The sequence below is a fragment of the Lynx canadensis genome, chromosome D4, assembly GCF_007474595.2.
Source record: "Lynx canadensis isolate LIC74 chromosome D4, mLynCan4.pri.v2, whole genome shotgun sequence".
Lineage (NCBI taxonomy): Eukaryota > Metazoa > Chordata > Mammalia > Carnivora > Felidae > Lynx > Lynx canadensis.
The window spans coordinates 4,297,342-4,317,362 of NC_044315.2; the positions used below are offsets into that span (position 1 = coordinate 4,297,342).

The 20,021-nt window shown below is 52.1% G+C and overlaps 1 protein-coding gene across 4 annotated transcripts; it reads right to left on the bottom strand.

Moving 5' to 3' along the window:
* Positions 1–271: 271 nt before the first annotated feature.
* On the bottom strand, positions 272–19,930 carry NFIL3 (nuclear factor, interleukin 3 regulated). 4 transcript variants are annotated; one of them, XM_030294006.1, is made up of 2 exons: positions 15,393–15,469; positions 272–2,109 (listed from the first exon to the last, which is right to left on the bottom strand). In XM_030294006.1, the coding sequence occupies exon 2, from the start codon at positions 1,965–1,967 to the stop codon at positions 576–578; it is 1,392 nt and encodes a 463-aa protein (XP_030149866.1). In that variant the 5' UTR covers positions 1,968–2,109; positions 15,393–15,469; the 3' UTR covers positions 272–575. The 4 variants fall into 4 exon arrangements, with proteins under 4 accessions (XP_030149866.1, XP_030149862.1, XP_030149864.1 ...); XM_030294002.1 differs by lacking the exon at positions 15,393–15,469 and adding an exon at positions 14,759–14,848; XM_030294004.1 differs by lacking the exon at positions 15,393–15,469 and adding an exon at positions 4,932–5,281.
* Between the last annotated feature and the right edge of the window lie 91 nt (positions 19,931–20,021).

Sequence of the window (20,021 nt, forward strand, 5' to 3'; positions counted from 1 at the left end):
GGGGAGTAATTTAGTAAATTAGTCTCAAATGCGAGAAAATTGTTACTGCTTCCCTCTCCTTGGAAAGTTTCCAAACTTATGATCGCCTGGGCCAAACTAGAAGAAAAACAAAGTACGCGCTGAACACACATTTCGGTTTTCCCCAAGTCAGGGGAGAAACCCCCGCCCCGCCCCCCAGTGAGTAAAATGAGGAGGATTTTCATATCCACTCCTGCAACTTAAGTTGCCTTCTCTTTTCCGTAAAGTCAAGTGCAAGGGAGCAGAAGCTCTGTCTTTGTCTTTGTCACCAATCCTTTATTGAAACTGGTAACTGACGCACTTTATAACAGAACAACAAAAATAATGTTCAATATGTACAGCCTTTGCGACAGACTATTTGACTATACACAAGGCAGAGTGATAACACAATCTAATCTCCGTAATAACCTGTGCACAGAAAGACACCCAGCAGACAGCATGTGGACACATACAGTGGAATGACATCACGGGTCCAGTGAAACTCCCGCCTAATACAAAACGTACTCCTCTATTGCAAATGACGGCTTTCTAAACACCCAGAGCGTTTCAGTAGTAGTCTACCCCGAGTCCGAGGCGGAGATCTGGTGTGTGGCTATGAGTCTCTTCAGTGACACCACCTCTGCAGACAAGTTTGCTATCATCCCCTGCTTCAGAAACAAATTCTCCGGGTCAGAGACTTGGTAACCGCCGTCCTTCATTTCTACAACTCCCGTTTTGAAGCTGTTCTGAGTTTTGCCGTTCAGTTCTTTTTGATGCCAGTGTTCCGATTTGAGAGACCAATCCTGGATGTTAGTCACCTGCACTGAGAAAGGGGGGAGGGAAGAGTGTACCATCCTCGGGGCGCTATGCTTCTCCAGTTCGAAATGCCTCTTCGGCGTCCCGTCCACGGGCGAGGACGGCTTTTGCGTGGCCTCAAACTCGTGATCGAAGGCTTCGACTTTGATCTGCATGGCTTTGGCTTTGATGCGAAGCTTGTGCGGCAAGGCCGAGGAGTTCACTTCCGGAACTTTCACCACGGTGGCGTGCACGCGCTGAAGCTCCACGGGAGAGTGGATGGGGCCCTTGGGGACCTGCTGCTCGTCTTCTCCATCCGACGACTTCCCCACCGCGCCGTCCTCGGCCTCCGACGTCCTGGGGGAGTTGCTGGAGGACCGGGCGGCCTGCAGCAGAGGCGGGGAGTGGGAGTAGCCGGGGAAGGCGGTCCCCATGAGGTTCCGGTACACGGAGGCCCGGTAGGCGCCCCGCTCGTCGCCAGGCTCCCTGGCGTAGCTCTCCAGCTCCACCGGCTCTTGCTTGATGGCCTGGAACTTGCCGTCGGGGCTCCCGCAGCCACCCCGCGCGGCCCCGTCCTGCGCGTGTTCCAGCGAGGACACCTCGGAGACGTCGGGCAGGGAGGCCTGCGGGGAGTGCTTGATGACCGAGATGCAGCCGCTCGTCACCATCGCGGGCTCGTGCTCGTCCGCGAAGGGGCCGGCGCTGGACTTGGCCGCCTGGTAGTCTTGAAAGTACACAGCCGTGGAATGGCTGAGCTTCTGGATCTCCTGGGCGTACGCCGCAGAGCTGATCAAGCCGAACTTCAGCTTCAGGGAGAGCAGCTCGGCCTTGAGGGTGGCGTTCTCCTCGCCCAGCGCGATCAGCTTGTTCTCCAGGACCAGGTCGTTGAGCCGCCGCTTCTCCCGGGAGCGCTTGGCCGCTTCGTTGTTCTTCCGCCGCTTTTCCCAGTACATGGCGTCCTTCTTGTCGTCGGGGATGAACTCCCGCTTCCGCCGGCACGCCGAGGACTTGCTCTTCCCCACGCTGCCCTCGCCCAGCAGCAGCTCCTCGCCGGCCGTCAGCTCCTCGGAGACGTCGGCCAGGGCCGGGCCGAGCACCGTCATCTTGTCCGCGCCGCTCCCGGCGTCCAGGGACGCCTGCTCCTTCTTCACCGTCTGCATCTTCCTCAGCTGCATCCGAATCCCGCGCGAGCGATTCCCCGCGACTCACCACCTGCGCTCTGACAGCGGCGGCGGGAGAGCCATCAACAGGCTTCCTCCTTCTGGTCCGCGGGGCGAGACGGGTCTCTCCGGCTCGGCGGTCTGTCCCCGGGGCGACCTGCAACACAGCGAAGGAAGAGTCACCCGTCTGGCAAATGCTTATCGCCCACCGCGCACCGGGAACCGCGCTACGCACGCAGGGCCCACGGGTCTGCGCCAGACCCAGCTCTCTCCCGGGGCGCCTGGGGGCCCAGTCGGTTGGGCGTCCGACTTCGGCTCGGGTCACGATCTCGCGGTTCGCGGGTTCGAGCCCCGCGTCTGGCTCCGCGCTGACGGCTCGGGGCCTGGAGCCCGCTTCGGATTATGTGTCTCCCTCTCTCTCTCTGCCCCTCCCTCGCTCATACTCCGTCTCTCTCTCTCAAAAATAAATATTAAAAAAAAAAAAAAAAAGACACAGCTCTTTGCTTCAAAGAGTCTGCCATCCAGAAAAGGAAATAGGTAAGTAGTACAGGACAGGTCCCCCCCCCCCCCCGCTCCCTGGGACCTCTCAGCAGAGTGCCACGTGGCCCAGGAAGAGGGGTGCAGCAACGCGCGTGCCCAGGGAGAAACAGAGGCAGGCTGTTTCAGCAGCAGAAGTGTGGGGCCGGCGCGCAGACATGGGGCCTCCCACGAGGGAAGGACAGATGGCCTCTGGGGGGGGGTTAAGTTTTTGGTGCTCCTGAATAATTTCAGATGACATCTCTATTATCACCGCAAGGCAAGCAAGACCACCTCTTTCTTCCAAGGAACCTTCCCAGGTGAGCTCCCATATCCGGAAACAAATTCTGCAATCACACGGAACAAAATATATAACGGGTGCCAAATTTGTTTCCGTAAAAATGAAAACAGAAGCCACCCAAACCGACTGACTTGAAGTTGTTTCGACCTGACTCTCAGCGGGGACACACCCCTGACTGCCTGCTGGGCTCGTGTCCACAGCTCATTGTGCCAGGTGGCCCAGGATTCTTCCCAATGAAGCCACCTCTCCTGGTACATCTGCACTCCACCATTAGATAGATATGTTCTTTTCTTCTGGTTCCTTCGAATTGATTCGTCAAACCTCCACTTTAGATTGAAGCATCCTAAGTGCTTTTTTTTTTTATTTTTGGTCCCGAAAAGTCTGCCACAATAGATTTCATTTAGACAGTAGTTTGGGACGAAAATAAACAGTTACTATTCAAAGGGTTTGTTTTTTTTTTTTTTTTTAAGTACAGTGCATTCCTGAAACTTGAAGTTATTTTAAACCTAGAGAATATAATTATGGAAAGAATTTCTTTCCATTTTACTAATGAGTCTCAAACAAAATATATGAAAAAAAAAATAAACCCTCAAAAATAGAACCATCAGCTGGCTTCCTTTTCCACTGATGAGATATTTGTAATCTGAATTTGGCTTGACATGAGGTAATAAACCCATATTAGGTTCCAGTAACAATCTTTTTGTGGTGGTTTTTGGATCTGTGTTTCTAGACGGGGCTTCTCTGCCTAATTTCCCAGTAGGCAATACTTTCGTAAAGGAGAGATGGAGAGACAACCGTTCATTCAGCACTATCTGTATGGCACGCTCCCTTGCCACATTAAAAACCGTGACTGTTCTTGCTTACGTCACTCTCTCTTTCTTGTACATAGTATTGTGATGACTAATGAAATGAAGTCTAATTCTATCAGCTGGAAAAGAGTGCCAGCTTCTTGTGTCTTTTCCAGAAGGAACAGGAGAAATGATGTAATGATTTCAGGATCATAAAGAAGGTTTACTGCCATGTTTTGTTTTTTGCTTTTTTATTTTATTTTATTTTATTTTATTTTATTTAATAATTTTTTTTTTTGTCCATCAAACTGAGCCAACATGGAAACGGTCGGTTGCGATGTAGTGAAACCCGTGATTAAGAATACCAGGTTTCTGTTTGTTTTTGATAATACGGCGTTAGCAGGGAACAAAGGCACGGAGTGTGCGCAGTGGGCAGGGATGTTGTAGAAAGGGAAATCTTTTCTGGTTATCTCTTCGCAGAACAACACTGCTTTCTGTAGTTCCGCTCAGGTTTCATCTTCTGACGTGAAAACCCACGTTTCCTCTACATACTGGGTGGGCTCTTCCCTGCTACGAGAGACTTCTTATCCCCAGCTCGGTTAGGTCTCTACCAAGTGTGGAGGCAAAGAGTCAGAGTTCCAGCAGCAGGGGACAAGTGCATCGATCTTTTCTGGGGAGCCCTTCAAATTGCCACGAGATCCTCAGGTCCTACTGGTGTTTTGTTTTGTTTGGAGCCATCATATAGTTCCTTTCAAGGATATCTTTTTTCCACTGGAGAGTCGCTCTCTGTGCATTTAAAAAAGTTTTCTTTTAATGTTTATTATTTATTTTTGAGAGAGAGGTAGAGAGACAGGGTGTGAGCAGGGGAGGGGCAGAGAGAGAGAGACACACACAGAATCTGAAGCAGGCTCCAGGCTCCCAGCTGTCAGCACAGAGACCCACATGGGACTTGAACTCATGGACCAGGAGATCATGACCTGAATGGAAGTGGGATGCTCAACCGACTGAGCCCCGCCCCCAGGTGCCCCTTTCCCATGCATTTTAAAATGTGTCCTTTGTTGTTGTTTTTTTTTTAAAAAGAAGTCACATTCCTTTTACATGTGCCTCCCGATGAGTTTTCACAGCTAAGCTTTTGAAACGCCACACCTTTCTGTCTTCGTTACTCTTCCTAAACTTGTCCTTATTTCATTGTTTCCAATCTTCCAGTGGGTTGGGACGTTTTCAGCCTCCTGGTCCAAAGGCTGCCCATGCCATGAGTGTGGGTGAGTGGGGCAGGCAGCCCTCACTGTGCGAAGGACACTGTCCCACCTCCGTTTAACGCAAGTACCCCCCCCCCGCCTTGTCTTAACTTCTCTTTCACCCCCCGCTTCTCACCGTCTACGTGCTTGATGTCCACTCTGTCATCTCTACAACTTTGTCGGCACGTTCAACACCTACAGAAACGCTCATTTCTTTATACTTAATCTTCTTCCGGTTTGAGTTGTACTACGTGTACTGGAATCTGGGCCTCTCCCCTCATCTGCAAGTATAAATTGTCTCCCTGATTCCATTGGCAAATGACCGCCTGCTACCTTAGAGTACTTTCTGCAGTATTTTTTACCGAATAACCTTGCAGTGTTGGAAAGAGTTGATCATAAGTGTGAGAAAACGCAGGGGCGCCTGGGTGGCTCAGTCGGTTAAGTGTCCGACTCCAGCTCAGGTCATGATCTCGGGGCTCGTGAGTTCAAGCTCTGGGGCTCTGTGCTGACAGCTCGGAGCCCGGAGCCTGCTTCGGATTCTGTGCCTCCCTCTCTCTCTGCCCCTCCCCCACTCATGGTCTCTCTCTCTCTCTCTCTCTCTCTCTCCCTCTTAAAGTATACATTAAAAAAATTTTTTTTTATTAAGTATGAGATAATGCAGACAGAGGTGCTGATGTTGTATACCGTATCTCAGTACAGGTTTGTTTTATGTGTCCAAATCCTCTGCAAAATTTTCCAGGGTCCAAAGTAGTACCTTTGTATCCTAGCGACAAAGTGAATGTATAGGTGCCCAACATTTGATTGACAGTCACTCACCTGCCTTGTCTAAGAAAGTTTTGTATCTAAACAACTTTCTCATGTTTTTTTTTCACTGAAGATGATTATGTAAATGCTAAAAAAAGACATCTTACTTATTCCCAGAGAGCTTCTCTTTTTCATTAACTGATTTATTCGGCACACACGGAGCACCAACTGTGTGGACCAGGCACGGAGCCAGACTGGAGGGAGGGGAAAAACAAAGTCTCAAGAGTCAAGGAGCTCCTCGTCTCCCGAGGGAGCCAGACCGGAGATCACAGGGCTGAAGGAGGCGTGCTCGAGGGGTGCCGTGACCGCGGGGGGCCTGGTGCACACAGCACATCATTTCTAGCCCGCTTTTTTTCTTGGTAGGGTGGTGATAACACGAGCCACCGTGACAGGTGCCACCGACTAAACTACGCAGCAGGCACCAGGAGCCTCTCATATTTCTGTTACCCTCACAATGACCATTTTCAGAAGAGAAAACACAGGCTCAGAGAAGTTAAGTGACTTGCCCAGTGTCCCACAGCTATTAAGTAGCAGGGCTCAGCCCAGATGCGGGTCCTGTTCCCCCACCAGCACCCTCTCCGACACCTGCACGGGGCCGCTCTATGCACCTACGGTTCCTTTTCTGCGTCACTCCCACTCTTGAGTCATACACACCCGTTTGCTGAGTTACGTTGGGGGCAGAAAGCCACTATTAGATGCTGCCAGGTACCCCCGGGAACTTTTCTCCAGCTTCTTTGGAGTTGTTTCCTATCTGGAGAGTATTTCATGAATTGAGAAAACATTCTAAACTTTCATCTCTGCTAAAATGTTAATCTCCTGGCCTTCCTATAGGCTAACATAGGGAAAAAGAAAAATTATAGTAGGGGCATTGTCACTTATGAGGTTTTTTGTTTTGGGGTTTTTTTTTTTGGTACTAAACCAAAGTGTGTCCGTTTTCAACATGGAGGGGAGGTGCGTAGTTAGAACACAGAGAGACTGAGTGACTTTCCCAACGTCACACAGCACTGAAGGGCAGAGGCGGGCCTTAGACTGTCTTTACGCCCCCGGATGATGAGTGTAAAGGATGCTCGACTACGAGCCTTCTAGCACATCAGCACACATGCTCAGCTAATGGTTTCATTTCAAACTCCACTGTTTTCCCTCAGGACTGACTGAACACCGACTTGGCCTCTGCATCGTGTTTTCAGACCGCCACGAGCGTGCGCCTCGATTTCCTTTCTCTAGTGACTGCCCCCAGCTGCCCGTTCTGTGACACTCGCGTGCCCGGAGCGGTCAGCTTCAACACACCCACCGGGTAATCAGGCTGCTGCATGAAAACACGAGTGAAAAGGGACACTGAAGGGCAGGAGACGCCGCATTGCAGTTGACACACACCGTCCCATCCCTGGGACGGACGTGCCGTCTCTAGTTAAGGCTTCTTAACATCACACTATCCACTATGGGCGGGAGTTCTGTTTTGTGAACGCAGAGTTTCAACGTCTGTTCCAGTCAGGTGACGTAAACGTTGTTTCAAATTAAGAAGAAAGTCTGGTTGAAGAAATTCTCCAAAAGAATAAAAGTTCCCAACGTGAAGTTCTGCACCTCATGCTTCCTCAAGGAGTGACATCGTCACCCATGTTTACCATGACAGACCTGTACCTACCCTGGTGCCCAGCGCACCTGTCAGAAAAATCATAGATGGGACGCCTGGGGGCTCCGTCCGGTAAGCATCCAACTCTTGATTTCAGCTCTGGTCGATGATCTCCCAGTGCGTGGGATCGAGCCCCGCGTCGGGCTCAGGTCAATGATCTCCCAGTGCGTGGGATCGAGCCCCGCGTCGGGCTCAGGTCAATGATCACCCAGTGCGTGGGATCGAGCCCCGCGTCGGGCTCAGGTCAATGATCTCCCAGTGCGTGGGATCGAGCCCCGCGTCGGGCTCAGGTCAATGATCACCCAGTGCGTGGGATCGAGCCCCGCGTCGGGCTCAGGTCAATGATCTCCCAGTGTGTGGGATCGAGCCCTGCGTCGAGCGGGCACTTCTGACCTCGCAGAGCCTGCTTGGGGTTCTCTCTCCCTCTCTTTCTGCCCCTCTCCCCCACTCTCTTTCTCTCTCTCAAAATGAATACATAGACTTAAAAAAAGAAAAGGAAAATCATGGTTGACAATTCAAGCTCTTTACAAAACAAGAAGGAAAATTTTGTTTCAAGCATCTAAAATCTTAACAGTAGTGTGGCCACTACGATCAACCGCGACACATTTTGTCATTAATGATCTCTTTAAAGGGGACGTCTTACTGCAAACTGCTTGCATTAAACATCTTGACTTAAAAATTCTGTCAATGCAAGATAAAATACTATTTAATGGGCTCCCCATTTCGGAAGCATTTTTTATAGAATTACCTCATTTTCCTGCACTCTCTGTATGTGCCATGTACTCCCTCAGAGTTGTAGCAGAGATGACATTAAAGAAAAAAATTATTTCATGTTAAATTGTAAACGGTCTCTCCACGAAGCAGACAGCTGCTTGTTTTTAAGATGAGTGCCATTTCAGTGAAAAAGTAAATGAATAAAGCTAACCAATTCACAGCCCTTTAAACTGTTAAAACTAGCAACACGTTAACCTTCATTTCTTGCTGTGGGTGGGATAGAGTCCAGGACATGATTGTTTCAATAAAATGCTTTACTTCTTTCCCTGGCCAAGAATAAAATCCAGTACTTAAGAGCAGAGATAGAACAGGAAAAGAATACACACATGCAATCACAGGGCTGGGGGGCGGGGGCAGGGAGAACTCAGGAGGCATTGAACTTGCAAGGGGATTTGCTAATCCGGCTGAAAACAAAAGGCTTTTTTTTTTTTTTTTTTTTTTTTTTTTTTTGTAAAGTAATCTCCATAACCAACATGGGATCTCAGGACCCCGAGATCAAGAGTTGTATGCTCTACTGACTGAACCACCCAGGCTCCCCAAAGACTTTTTTAAAAAAGATATTTATTTACTTTTAATTATTTTTAATGTTTATTTATTCTTGAGAGACAGAGAGAGAGAAAAAAACACAGTATAAGCAGGGGAGGGGCAGAGAGAGAGGGAGACACAGAATCCAAAGCGGGCTCCAGGCTCTGAGCTGTCAGCACAGAGCAGGACGCGGGGCTCGAACTCACAAACTGCGAGATCGTGACCTCCGCTGAAGTCGGATGCTCAACGGATTGAGCCACCCAGGCGCCGCATCGCTTTTTTTTTTTTTTTTAGTAAAACTATGTTAAGCCTTTCTAATTGCCAATGAAGTGCCTCCCATTCAATAATACAATTCTGTCTCTAGTAACACAGGCTTGAACCCTAACATTAGAGAGAAGTGTGTACTTGACCCAGATACAGGCACACACATAAAGTGATTCTCACACTTCGCCAAAATCTGTCCTATCATAGCAACAAATTAACCTACTTTTTCTATTTGGGCGCCTCTGTAAACAAATGTGTCAAAACCTGATGGAGTTTACGAGTTTTTACCATACGTGGAAATATTTCAAGTTGCTTGCTCTCTCATCCTCAATAAAGGACTACTTAAAAATCAGATTTAATCTGAATAAATAGGACAGTGCTGCATTTTGTGATAGCAGAGCTGAAATATGAAATAGTACAGCTTGACACTCTTATAAAAGAAGACGTGTTTGTAGCTTAGCGCACAATAGAAATACTCCGAAGACCGTGTGCAGAGATGCTAACATGTACAAACAACCGAACGGCCTGGGGAAATACAGACCAAAGGCTCTCACTGAAGAGGGAGAGGAATCTGGGGGGCTGGGGGGGGGGAGGGCAGGGAGTGGAATAGTAGAACATTTTTCAAAAGCCGCAGTCACTTCGAAAGGGGGACATTCGTTTCCTTGATACTTCCAAAGATAATGGATGGGTCCGACGAGTAATCTGAAATCCTAAGGGACCCCGGCAATCAGCAATCGCGAGGTAACCCCCTTATAGGAAATTCTGCCACGGGCACGCCACCGCAGAGCACGTGCGGGATGAATAATGATAGCAGAGAAAGTTCTTGAATGTCTGGGATCACACTGAAGTTCTCAGCTTGACTTGTCGATTTCTTCTATTTAATTTCACTTTCTTTGACAGTGGGCAAGATGATTACAAACGTATGGATAGGGCAGATTTTTTTTTTTTTAAGTGTTTCGGTGTTTACCTGAAGGCTATTTAATTGCAGTTTCAGATTCTTTTTAAGAGTTAACTGATAAAACACACCATGTTCTGATAACCAAGAGCCTTATAATACAAAGATCATTCTGACTCCAAAGAAACTGAGTCCTCAAAACAGATTATTATGAATGGCATCTAGAAAATCCCTACTAAACTTTCTTATCATAAAAACAAGCATAAGCTCTCTAATTAAAACCGTATGAAAAACAGCAATTTTTTTGAAGCAGTATTTTTTTTAACTACAGGAAAAGTATTTGCAAAGAAATTTGAGAGGTAATTGGGGGTAGTGGTAATACAGATTCATTTTGAAACTGAAAAGCTCTTATGTAATGTCTGTGATCAAAGGTCAACATCTTTCGACATTCTCCACGAGTCCGATCTGGATAAAAATCAACTCAAATATAATTTAGGAAAATAACAGGATATCAAACAATGTGTTAATGCTGTGAAATACTGGCATACCTTACAAAACCCAGAAATGCATATTAAAGGAAACTTCAATTACATTGTTTCTGTCATATTTTGAACCGAATCCCAAGTTGCTCTCATTCCCTCAATACAAATTAAAAATAAACAACTCCTCACAGCATCACTGCCATCTGGATTACAATGGAAATAATGAAGTATGTGTGATTTTAGCTCGGGTAAAAATAAAGCCGAGGCAATATGACTGCACCTTTTCCATTCCATGCTCCGATCACGTTCACGTCTCGGAACTGACTATGGACCAACGCAAGGTCAACTAGAAATATCCACTGGGCTGGTGAGTCAGGCAGTTGCTCAACACGGGTAAGCGCTCTAACAAAGGGTTTTTAATTTTCAGGTTGTTGCATCACACCGATGTTATAATTGCCCTTCACAAAGATAAGCCCTTAACACAGAAAAGGAAATTGTTTCAAAAGCTGCAGTGAGCTTGCAATCACGCTCTGGGGAGGGGGAGAGACAGCCCGTTTTCGGGCCGGTGGTCGGGCTCTGTGCCTCCAGTCCCTCACCTATAAAATGGGGACGGTGACGGAACACAGCACAGTGGCCAGGCACACGCAGGACTAGGGTCTAGGGAGGATGCTCTTAATTTCATTTCTGAAGAATGAGCAGCATCGAGGCAACGAGGGTGATGAGTCCCAGGCTGTGTCAGCCTCTCGTGATTCTTAGGGAAGCACTGCCCCATGTCGATCGGACGAAATCTCCTCTTAATTAATCAAAAGGGCTGAACGTGACCGGCTTCACGGAGCACGGCCTCAGTTTCCAACCACCCAGGCTGCACCCAGTCCTTCCCAGACGTGTCATCTGTGGGGTCCCACGAGCCGCGGCTGGTCTCGGACCACACGAGTTCACAAGTGGACGATCCAGGCCAAGGAAAAGCGTCACAGAGAGGTGAAGGGAACTGGAAAAGGCCACGCTGTGTGGCACTCTTTACATCATTCCTGCCCTCCCCCCATCGCACCCCTGTGTTCCTTCTAACACTTCCCCAAAATATTAACCCAGTGACTTGGGTGGTTGTACAGCACGTCAAGAACTCCCTTCAAACTTAAATCACCCTGGAACGCTATGGCACAGTTTTGGTGGGGGGTGGGGGGGAGCGGTTGTTAGAACAAGAACATATTCCAAGAAGGATCTTCACTTACAGGCTTAACTCAAACTCCCATCCTTACTATCACTGGACAGAGACTTAGGCAGGGGAAAAAAATCAAGGTGAGTATCTTTATTAAAAAACAAAACAACCCGGTTTCTGGTCAACTACACGAGGAAAGCTGAGCTCCTCACAACTACCCAGCTGGACAGGTTGCGTGTGCTCGGTTCACCGGGGACACCAGTGGAGATCCCAGCACCTCCCAAACCACAGGTTGGGGCTTGGACCTGGCTCTTCGGGGCCTGCGCTCTTAGCGCTCCGCCAAAGCTGGCCCCGACCGATTGACAGCGGCCTTGGAGCTCAGGAGAGAAACCGACTGGGGGCAGGGATGCGGCACGTGACCCCACAGAAGAAACTTTCCAACGGAGTGGACTGCCGGCGAACACCTGTGATGTGGTCGTGGATTCACTGCGAACCAGTTGAGCTCACTCTCTTGAAGTCTCTACGCCAGGATGAAAGTACTGTAGTCTTACAGTAGGACAGCGGCGTCTACGTGGGCGTTTTGATTTCTACTTTATTTTGAACTCGGGGGATTCAAGTGCTTTCTACTCTAGCCTTTGACCGCAAGAAGTAAAGGTAAAAAAAAAAAAAAAAAAAAAAAGAAAGAAAGAAAGAAAGAAAAATGCATCCACTCGACTAGCCACAGTCAAGCTGGGGCGCTCCTTCCCAGCGCCACCGTCAATGCTGGAGCGCCCCCACCCCCAGTGCCTGTGGTCTGTTGACATTTGGAGGTTTTCTCGGTCTTTCTCACTTCACCAATCCAGAAGCACTTGGCTCCGGCTCCAAAATACAATGAAGCTGCAGGAACAAAGGTGTCCGCGGTGCTCAGCAGCTCACCGGGGAAGAGCAGGAGGCAGGCCGCCAGAGCTGCCCCGTGGCCCGCCTGGCCTCTCCTCGCGCCTCGCCCCGGGTGCCTCTCGCTCCTCCCCAGCTCCCCTCCCCACCCTCCCCGGCTCCTCTCCGCTCCCCTCCCTCCGCCCGGCGAAGCCTGGGCGCACCCGCACTCCGCGGCCCAGGTCCCCCCGCGCCCCCAGCGCGGCGCCTCACCGGGACCCGCCCCCACCGGGTGGGCGGCGCAGCGGGGCCTCGGCTCTGCCAGGACCCCCTCGCCAGAACAAAGGAATGTGGGGAGGGGGCGCGGAGGCGCGCAGGCCGCGGAGCGGCTCCCGCCCAAGCGCCGCCTAGGGCGCTCCGGGGCCCCGACCCTAGCCTCCCACGCGCCACCCCCGCATCCTAGCCCCCAGCCCCCGTCCCCCGCGGGCCCGCAGGCGGGAGGGGCGCGCCCCTGGAAGTCGCGATCGGAAGGTGGCGCTACGCGGTCCCCAGCAGGCCCGGGGCTCCCAGCCCAACCTCCAAAGTAGGTCGGGGTCTGACACCGGGGCGGGGGTGGGGGGTGGGGTGCTGGAGCGCTATCAGCTTCTTGGAAAGCAACTGCAATTATCTGGGATAATGTAATTCATTCCGGGGATGAATCTCGTAACGCGCCCCCCCCCCAAAAAAAACACCCCAAACCCTGCTCTTTAATTATTTAAATGTTACGTCAGGGAAAAAAAATCTGACATAGACACCACCATATAAATATATTCACACATAATTACACTACGTCAGAGTGCCGGAGGAAATTTAAAATCTGGGTACGTTATATATTCATATATCCTCACTCGAATAAAAACTAGGGTATCTACACGAAAATGCAATCTACTAACCTATATCTGTTTCCCATAAATCATATCTGGTCTGGAGGGGGAAAAAAAAACACGATGTGAAATAAATACTTGTGACCTCATTCGCTGTTGTTATTTACAAAAGCCAGGGCCAGAGATGACGCTTGGCCATCCCCTGCTGTTCCCAGGGAACACAGCACTTTCCTAAAGTGTCCTTTATAAAGATAAATGGGAACCAGCAACCAGCAAATCACCGCGCTCGGCGAAATGCCTTCCTAAAAATACAATCTTATCAAAGGTCTCCGAAGGCGTGAAGTTGAAACTACAGCAAATGGCCTTGAACTTGTATTTGCACACAGCCCTGGAGAAAACACCAGAAATAGCATTGCAAGGCCACAATTGTTAAAATGTGATAGGGCTAAATTTAGAAGAACGCTCATTTCATTTAGGGCAAAAGACACACATTCAGCGGCGGGAGCTAACGCAATGCCTTACCCGGTTGTCTACTTTCCTGTTTAAAATATCCTCAAAAAAAAAAAAAAAACTGTGACAGTGACATTTTAAAGGCTGACATTGTCCTACTTTCTTTGTAGCAAGATTATAAAATCACGTAATTAGCTCCCGCTTCCTATGCTGACTGCCAGCAAATTCGGCAGTTACATAATGCAACATTTCCAGGAAACTATTATGTGATCTGTCTTGTCGTGTCTGAAAAAGCAATGACAATAAGGTGAGAAACAGGGCTGATGGAGTGGAACGCATTAAAAGCACGGAGGTACGGAGGTCAAGACCACAATGGTTCGCCCCAGATTTAAACATAATAGCTCGCAACACCTACGGGGCAAACCCCGGGAGTATCCAAGATCAGAATACAACCCGAGGGGTTCTTCGCGTTTTGTAGGAGGCGTGTGTACAAAATCTCCGTCTTTATCCGGGACGTGCCAATAACGACCTCCTGTCCAACGCCGCGCCACAATTTCCAAATCATCGCACACGTACGCGCACATTCCCACATCAGCCCCGTAACCCGAGCCAATATTTCACCGTGGGCAGATTATGCAATCCGGGCAAGGACGAATCCTACAACCTTCTCGGGCGCTGGTAAGACACGCTGACGACAAACGGGCTGGAAGACGTCGGTGCAGACACAGCCCCCGACACAAACAGACGCGGCGCACGCATTCTCCGAATGCCGTCACGGTTCACGCGAGCTGCGCTCTTTCCCAGCAAGAAGATCAAGGCTCGTCCCATTTACTCGGCACCCCCCTCCGCCCCCCCCCCACCCCCCGCACACACCCCCGCCGCCAGCCCCGCAGAAGGGACGAGAAAGGAGGCAGCGAGCGCTGCCCTCCCCGCTCGAGATGGCTCAGCCTCCCCGGCGCGCCTCTCCACCAAAACATCAATTTTCCTGAAATCAGGAGACATTATGCAACAGCGGCGCGGGGGGGAGAGCCAGCCGGCCCGGACTACGTGCCGGCGCCAGGGCGCTGCAATCAAAGCGGCCACCTTCAGGTGGCGAGTCCCCTCCCGGCAAAGCAGCAAAAGTTTATGTCATGAACGCCCCGCGCACACTCGCCGCCGCCGGCCAGCCCCGCGCGCAGCCCGGGCCGCGCGCCCCCGGCAGCGGGCGGGGAGCTGGGGAGCCGGGGCGCGGGGCGCCGGGCCGGGCCGGCGGTGGGCGGAGCGCTTACCGTGTTCCTGCTCCCGGGACGGCGAGCGCCCGGGCGGCGGGGCGGGCGGGAGCGCGGGGGGGGGGCGGGGGGCCCGGGGCGCGCGGGGCGCGGGCCGGGGCTCCGGGGCGGCGGGCGGGCGGCGGCGAGGGCGCGGCGCGGGAGGCGGGCGGCGCGCCGGGTCCGCGGGCGCCGTGGCCGCGCCGGGAGATGTGTGTTAGTAGGTCAGTTCCGAGCGCCGCGCTACGTCGCCGCCCGCCAGCCTCGCGGTGACGGGCGGCCGCGGCCCCAATCGCCGCGCCCGCACCCGCCCCCGGCCCGCCGCCAATGGCCGCGGCCGGCGGGGGCGGGCTCTCCGCGGCCCCGCCCCCTCCCGGCCCGCCCCCACCCCCTCCCCTCCCCTCCCCTTCTCTCCCCTCCCCTCCCCGCGCCCGCTCCCCCGCCCCGCCGCCCGCGTCCCTCCCCGGGCCGGGGCCAGCGCCACCGCCACCGCCCGAGCGCCCGCGAGGACCCGCGCCCCGCGCCCGGCTCCGGGGCTGCGCCACGGCCGGCGCTCCCGGGGGGGAGGGGGGGGGGCCGAGCTGGGGAGGGGCCCGCCCAGCCGTCCAGCTCTCCCACCGCTGCCTGCGCCCCCCGGCGATCCGCGCTCACTCACAGCGGCGCTTTTTGTCTCCCCGAGCACGCAGCGGCCCGGCTACCTGTTGCCCACCCAGCACCGGGCCGGGGGGCCGCGGGCGTGGCGCGGACCGCCGCCCGCCCCTCCCCGCACACCCCCGGGAGGACCCCTCCTCCTGGGGGCGGGTGGGGAGGGGGGGGCGGCGCTGGCGAGCCGCCAGCGCTCGGGGCGGGCCGCCGCGGGGAGGGGGGCCGCCGGCCGGCCGGAGCCCCGCGGGGGCGCTGCGTAGGCGACAATGCCCCCGCGCGTCTCTCCCGGGAGCGCGACGGCCCGCGGCCGGGAGAGAAAGCGCCGCGCGCAGACACCGCCCCCTGCGCAATTAGGGCGCAGATGACGGAGGCGAAGTTGTTGCGTAAGACGCCTGGGGAACGAGGCTCGCCGAGGTCCGGCTGCCCTCGGCCGCGCCGAGCGGTGGCCAACGCGGGTGCGCCCTGCCGGCTGGCGGGCCGGCGTGCGCCGCTGGGGCCGGACTCGGCCGCGCGGGGAGTCTTCCTGTGATCCCGGCGCCGGCGGCTCGTTCGGGGCATCTCTGCCCCTTATCGGACGCGGTCGTCTTCTCCCCCAGATTCCCGGGCTACGTAAGAGACGCGAGCAAATGGGGGAAATGGCACCTCGCGGCGCGTTCCCCAGGCATCGCGCTAAGGGCTGTAAAGGCACGTGGCACACACACACAGCGCGTCTACAGAATGAGAGAGAGAGAGAGAGAGACAGAGAGAGAGTCTGCCTTTGCGAAGGGAGCCATATTCCTTACAGTGGCGCACAGACTTGCCCAAATACGGGATGTGGCAGGTGGGGAAGGACCTCAGGCCCCACTTGGACTATGCGGGAGCTGGGCTGAATGCCTTCGGCGACTCCCCATTCTTTTCCCTAGGACACATTTCTCCAAGAAGAAAAATTTGAACCAAACCCCAAAGTAAAGAAAGAGAAGAGGAGACTGAACCCCCAGCCCCACCCCGCCACCAGGCTAACATCACTGGTGCCCATAATCAAGCGTAGATCTGCTTGCTAAGTTGTCTCTTCTACCTTCCCCGTTCTCCTATTACACAGTTACAAACACCCAAAGGGTGATGCTGAAAAATGCGTATCACCTATCGCTTGGTGTTTGGAGAGCCTCACACTTCAAACTATTCTCCAAGGACAATGTTGTGGTTCAGAACACATGCTTGTTCACAACTCATCTGGTAAAGTGTACGTTTACCAACAAGGCCCTGACTACTTAGACATGCAAAGTGGGTTTTAACATCTTCCCCAAATCCTCTGCCCAGGTGCTCACCAATTCAAGCTCTTCTGTCTGTGGCTTTTGAGTCTGTCCCCTCTAGTCGACATTCATTCCAAAGAGTTGACTCTGCTGATGAAAATGAGTCTTGATTTTGGTTTGTCATTTCCACTTTTCTCATTTGTTATTATTCCGTCCCTTTTTCCAAACCCGCGCAATGCCCATTAGAGTTTGAAAACCTCCCTTAGATGAAAGTAAAACCAAATCCCTATGCCGGTTGCCTTTCCTGGGTTAGAAGCGTGCTGGTTCCTAGAAATCCAGAGCCACTCTACATTACCTCCGCTCCCCCACACCTACAGCATGTTCTCCACGTTGTTCTTCTTTTTGAATAATTGCATAGACTCCCAAAGCTGTTGTAGAATGAGTGGTAAATGGTCTTAATAGAAGGACGACGTGAAATTCAAGAAAGGTAGAAAACATGCTTGGAGTCACTCAGAAATGATGGGGGTGGGGATTTCTCTGAACTTGGAAACTGGTTCTTTATGCCGAATTTTGAAACCTGAGGCTCCTTTAATTACTTGGGGGTATTTCTAGATTGTGCCTGTATCATTTACGCGCATCAGTTTTGGTCCCCACCCTACTTGGAAATCAGATGAAGTGTAAAAGATGTCTGAGATACCAGCTTAGAAAATAACTCTTTAGCTCCTCCTGGTGATTGGGAAACCGCTGAACAATACGCAGAGGGCTCTGTCCCCATTACCCAAGAGGTGGTGTGTCCAATAGGTGCTAGAACTTTCACCGAATAGGCAGGCACTTGCAGGTGAACACAAGTAAACGGAGCATAAAACCTGAGACATTGGAAACAAATTGCCGCAGGTGGGAGGCTTCTAGGAAGACGTCAGCATGGGCCTGACTGTAGAACAGGGCTGTGACCAGGTCTCTGGGAGGAGAAGGAAGGCAGTTCTGGTTGAAGTCTGAGGTCAAAACTTCCTTATTCTCCGTCTCTCTCGGAACTTGGGGTGGGGGGGGGGTCCCGGGGGGAGGAGACAGGGTCTGTGATAGGGGCTACGGGCAGCAGACCGTTGACCACACTCAGCCATATCTGATTACGCTCCCAATATCCTTTGTGGTTGAGCCAATACAAGGAGAGCAGAATGACCACGAATGTGGCCTCTCCTTCCTAAGATGGAAAACTCCTTTGTGGAACATTCCAGCCAGACGATACCTAAGGGGCCACGTGTGTCCAGAGGTCCTTTCTCGGGGCCTCTTTGGGCACAGGTGGCTGCAACCTCAGATACCTAGTGAGAATTCAGTTAGGTGCATGTGGCCCGTGGCAGCCAGAGAGCCACAAATTGCGTTTCAGCTCTCGTGGGTTGTTGCGGTACAGGACAATTACAGGGGCCCCAGGACAATTACAGGGGCCCCAGGCTCCAGTTTTTCAAAAGCAAGTGGACATTTAGATTTTTTTTTTTTTTTGGCAAAATACCCTGATTTTTCCAGTGTTGTGAGGCCACTGGTTAAAAAAAGAAAAGATCCTGTGGCTTGGCGGGCTGGAGACCAGACAGGCTGTGCCCTCTGACCGAGAAGTTCCGTGGAGATGCCCAGGGAAGGCGCCATCGGAGGCTGGAAGGCAGGCTCCCCGCCGGGTGACCCAGCTTGGACATCTCCCGTGTGTCTGTTCTAGATCCTGAATTCTGGATTTCTTTGCAGGAAACCTTCCGTAGCTTAAAACACTTTGGCCACCACTGGGGCCCCCAGAGCCCAGGGCCACAGTCTTCCCACCGTGCTATGCCTCCTGAGGGTCTGGTGCCCACTTTTTAAACCCTCACGAACACAAGGGAAAACCACTTCTAGGAATTCGTAAGTTCTAGTTTTATTTTGTTTTCAGGTTGGGGTTTAAATAGGGAGCTAGCGTGGCACCGATTGGCATGGCTCGTCACCCGCAGGAGGCCTGCCCACACCCGTCAGTATGCAATTTATGCTGGTATTTTGCTTTGACCTAATGAGTCATTGAATGTTTAGGCAGAAACTTCCTGGAATGGCATTTCTTTCTTCCATGCTTGGTCTCTTTGTTTTCTCTGTACGCTTGATGCAATTTCCAATCACTGGGCTCACTCCTGTGCCGTCCCTTTCCACCTGCTCCTGTGTGTTGGCTTTTCTTCTTCTTGTGTATTTTCTTCTCACTTACCCGATGCATTCTTAGTTTTCCCATCGGCCTTTCCCCAATCATCGAGTCCTCACGACTCTTCTGGATTCCTTCCTCTACCAAGCTCCCACCTCCCCTTCCTGCCCCCCACCCCTGCCCATATCCCAGCCACAACCCAGACATTGCGAGGGTTTAAAATTTCCACACCGCCTTCCCCAGCTCCTGCCACATGGTTCCATCAGCAGGCATTCCATTAGCATGCGTGGCCTTATTATTCAAAAACTAGTTTTTGTGGGAAATTGGGTAACAGAAGATAGCCAAATGACACTCCCCGCAGAAGCACAGGCTTTAAAGTATGAGAAGTTGAAATGTTTCCTGTTAAATGACTGTTGCTCAAGCCAAGAAAGAAATGAGATCTCCACACGGACTACATGGCTTCGCCAGACAAAAGCAGCTGATGGCCTGAATACATTTCAAAGCATTTCCAGAAGACCCAGCAAAAGGCCAGAAAGAGGTGGTTTTGCAAAAGAAGATGTTGCAAGTACAGCATCACAAAAACCGAAACGTGTCTTTAAATTTGGCCGCCACCGACGGCCTTCGTTTCAGCTAGCATTTTCGTGCATTCAGATTAAATGGCATATGTGAGCAAAGGTGTCAAAATAAAAGAAACTCACAAAAAGGCGGGTGGCGGGGGGAGATACACTAAAAATGGTCAAGACTTCAGAAGGGGCCAACTATGTTCATTGCAAAATCTTGAGTGATGGGGCAAGGCCTGTGGTAGCTGTTAGCTGGCCACGGGGACACGGCAGGGTGACCAGAGTGTGAAATATAAAATTGTGAAATGTGTTCTAACAAAAAAGCATTTTACTAAGAATTAGAGGTGACACACCCACACTGCTAGGCAGCTCCAGTCCCCGAGGCAGACCTTATCTAGACATTTCTGTGAAGTCCTGCACGGGGCATCCGTTGGAAAGAGCCATGGGGGCAACCCGGGAGGCTGGGGTTCTCGTGCGTTCGTTACCACCACCGCCCCCCCCCCCCCACCGCCCCGCCCCCGACTCACGAAGGGAATCGTTTCATCTGTCTGGACTTCATTTCTTCATCGGAGCCCCATGGGAGCTGAGGCCGACCCCGCAGGGTTGCCCTGGGGTGATTCTTCAGAAACAGCCGCGCAGAAAAAGAAAGCTGCAAATTTGGCATTTACAGAGAAGCAGGTCCCGGTTAAAGCCGGCTCACCCATAACCCT

Coding starts and splice junctions, on each gene's coding strand:
- NFIL3 (XM_030294006.1), bottom strand. CDS start 1,967: ATGCAGCTGAGGAAGATGCAGACGGTGAAGAAGGAGCAGGCGTCCCTG.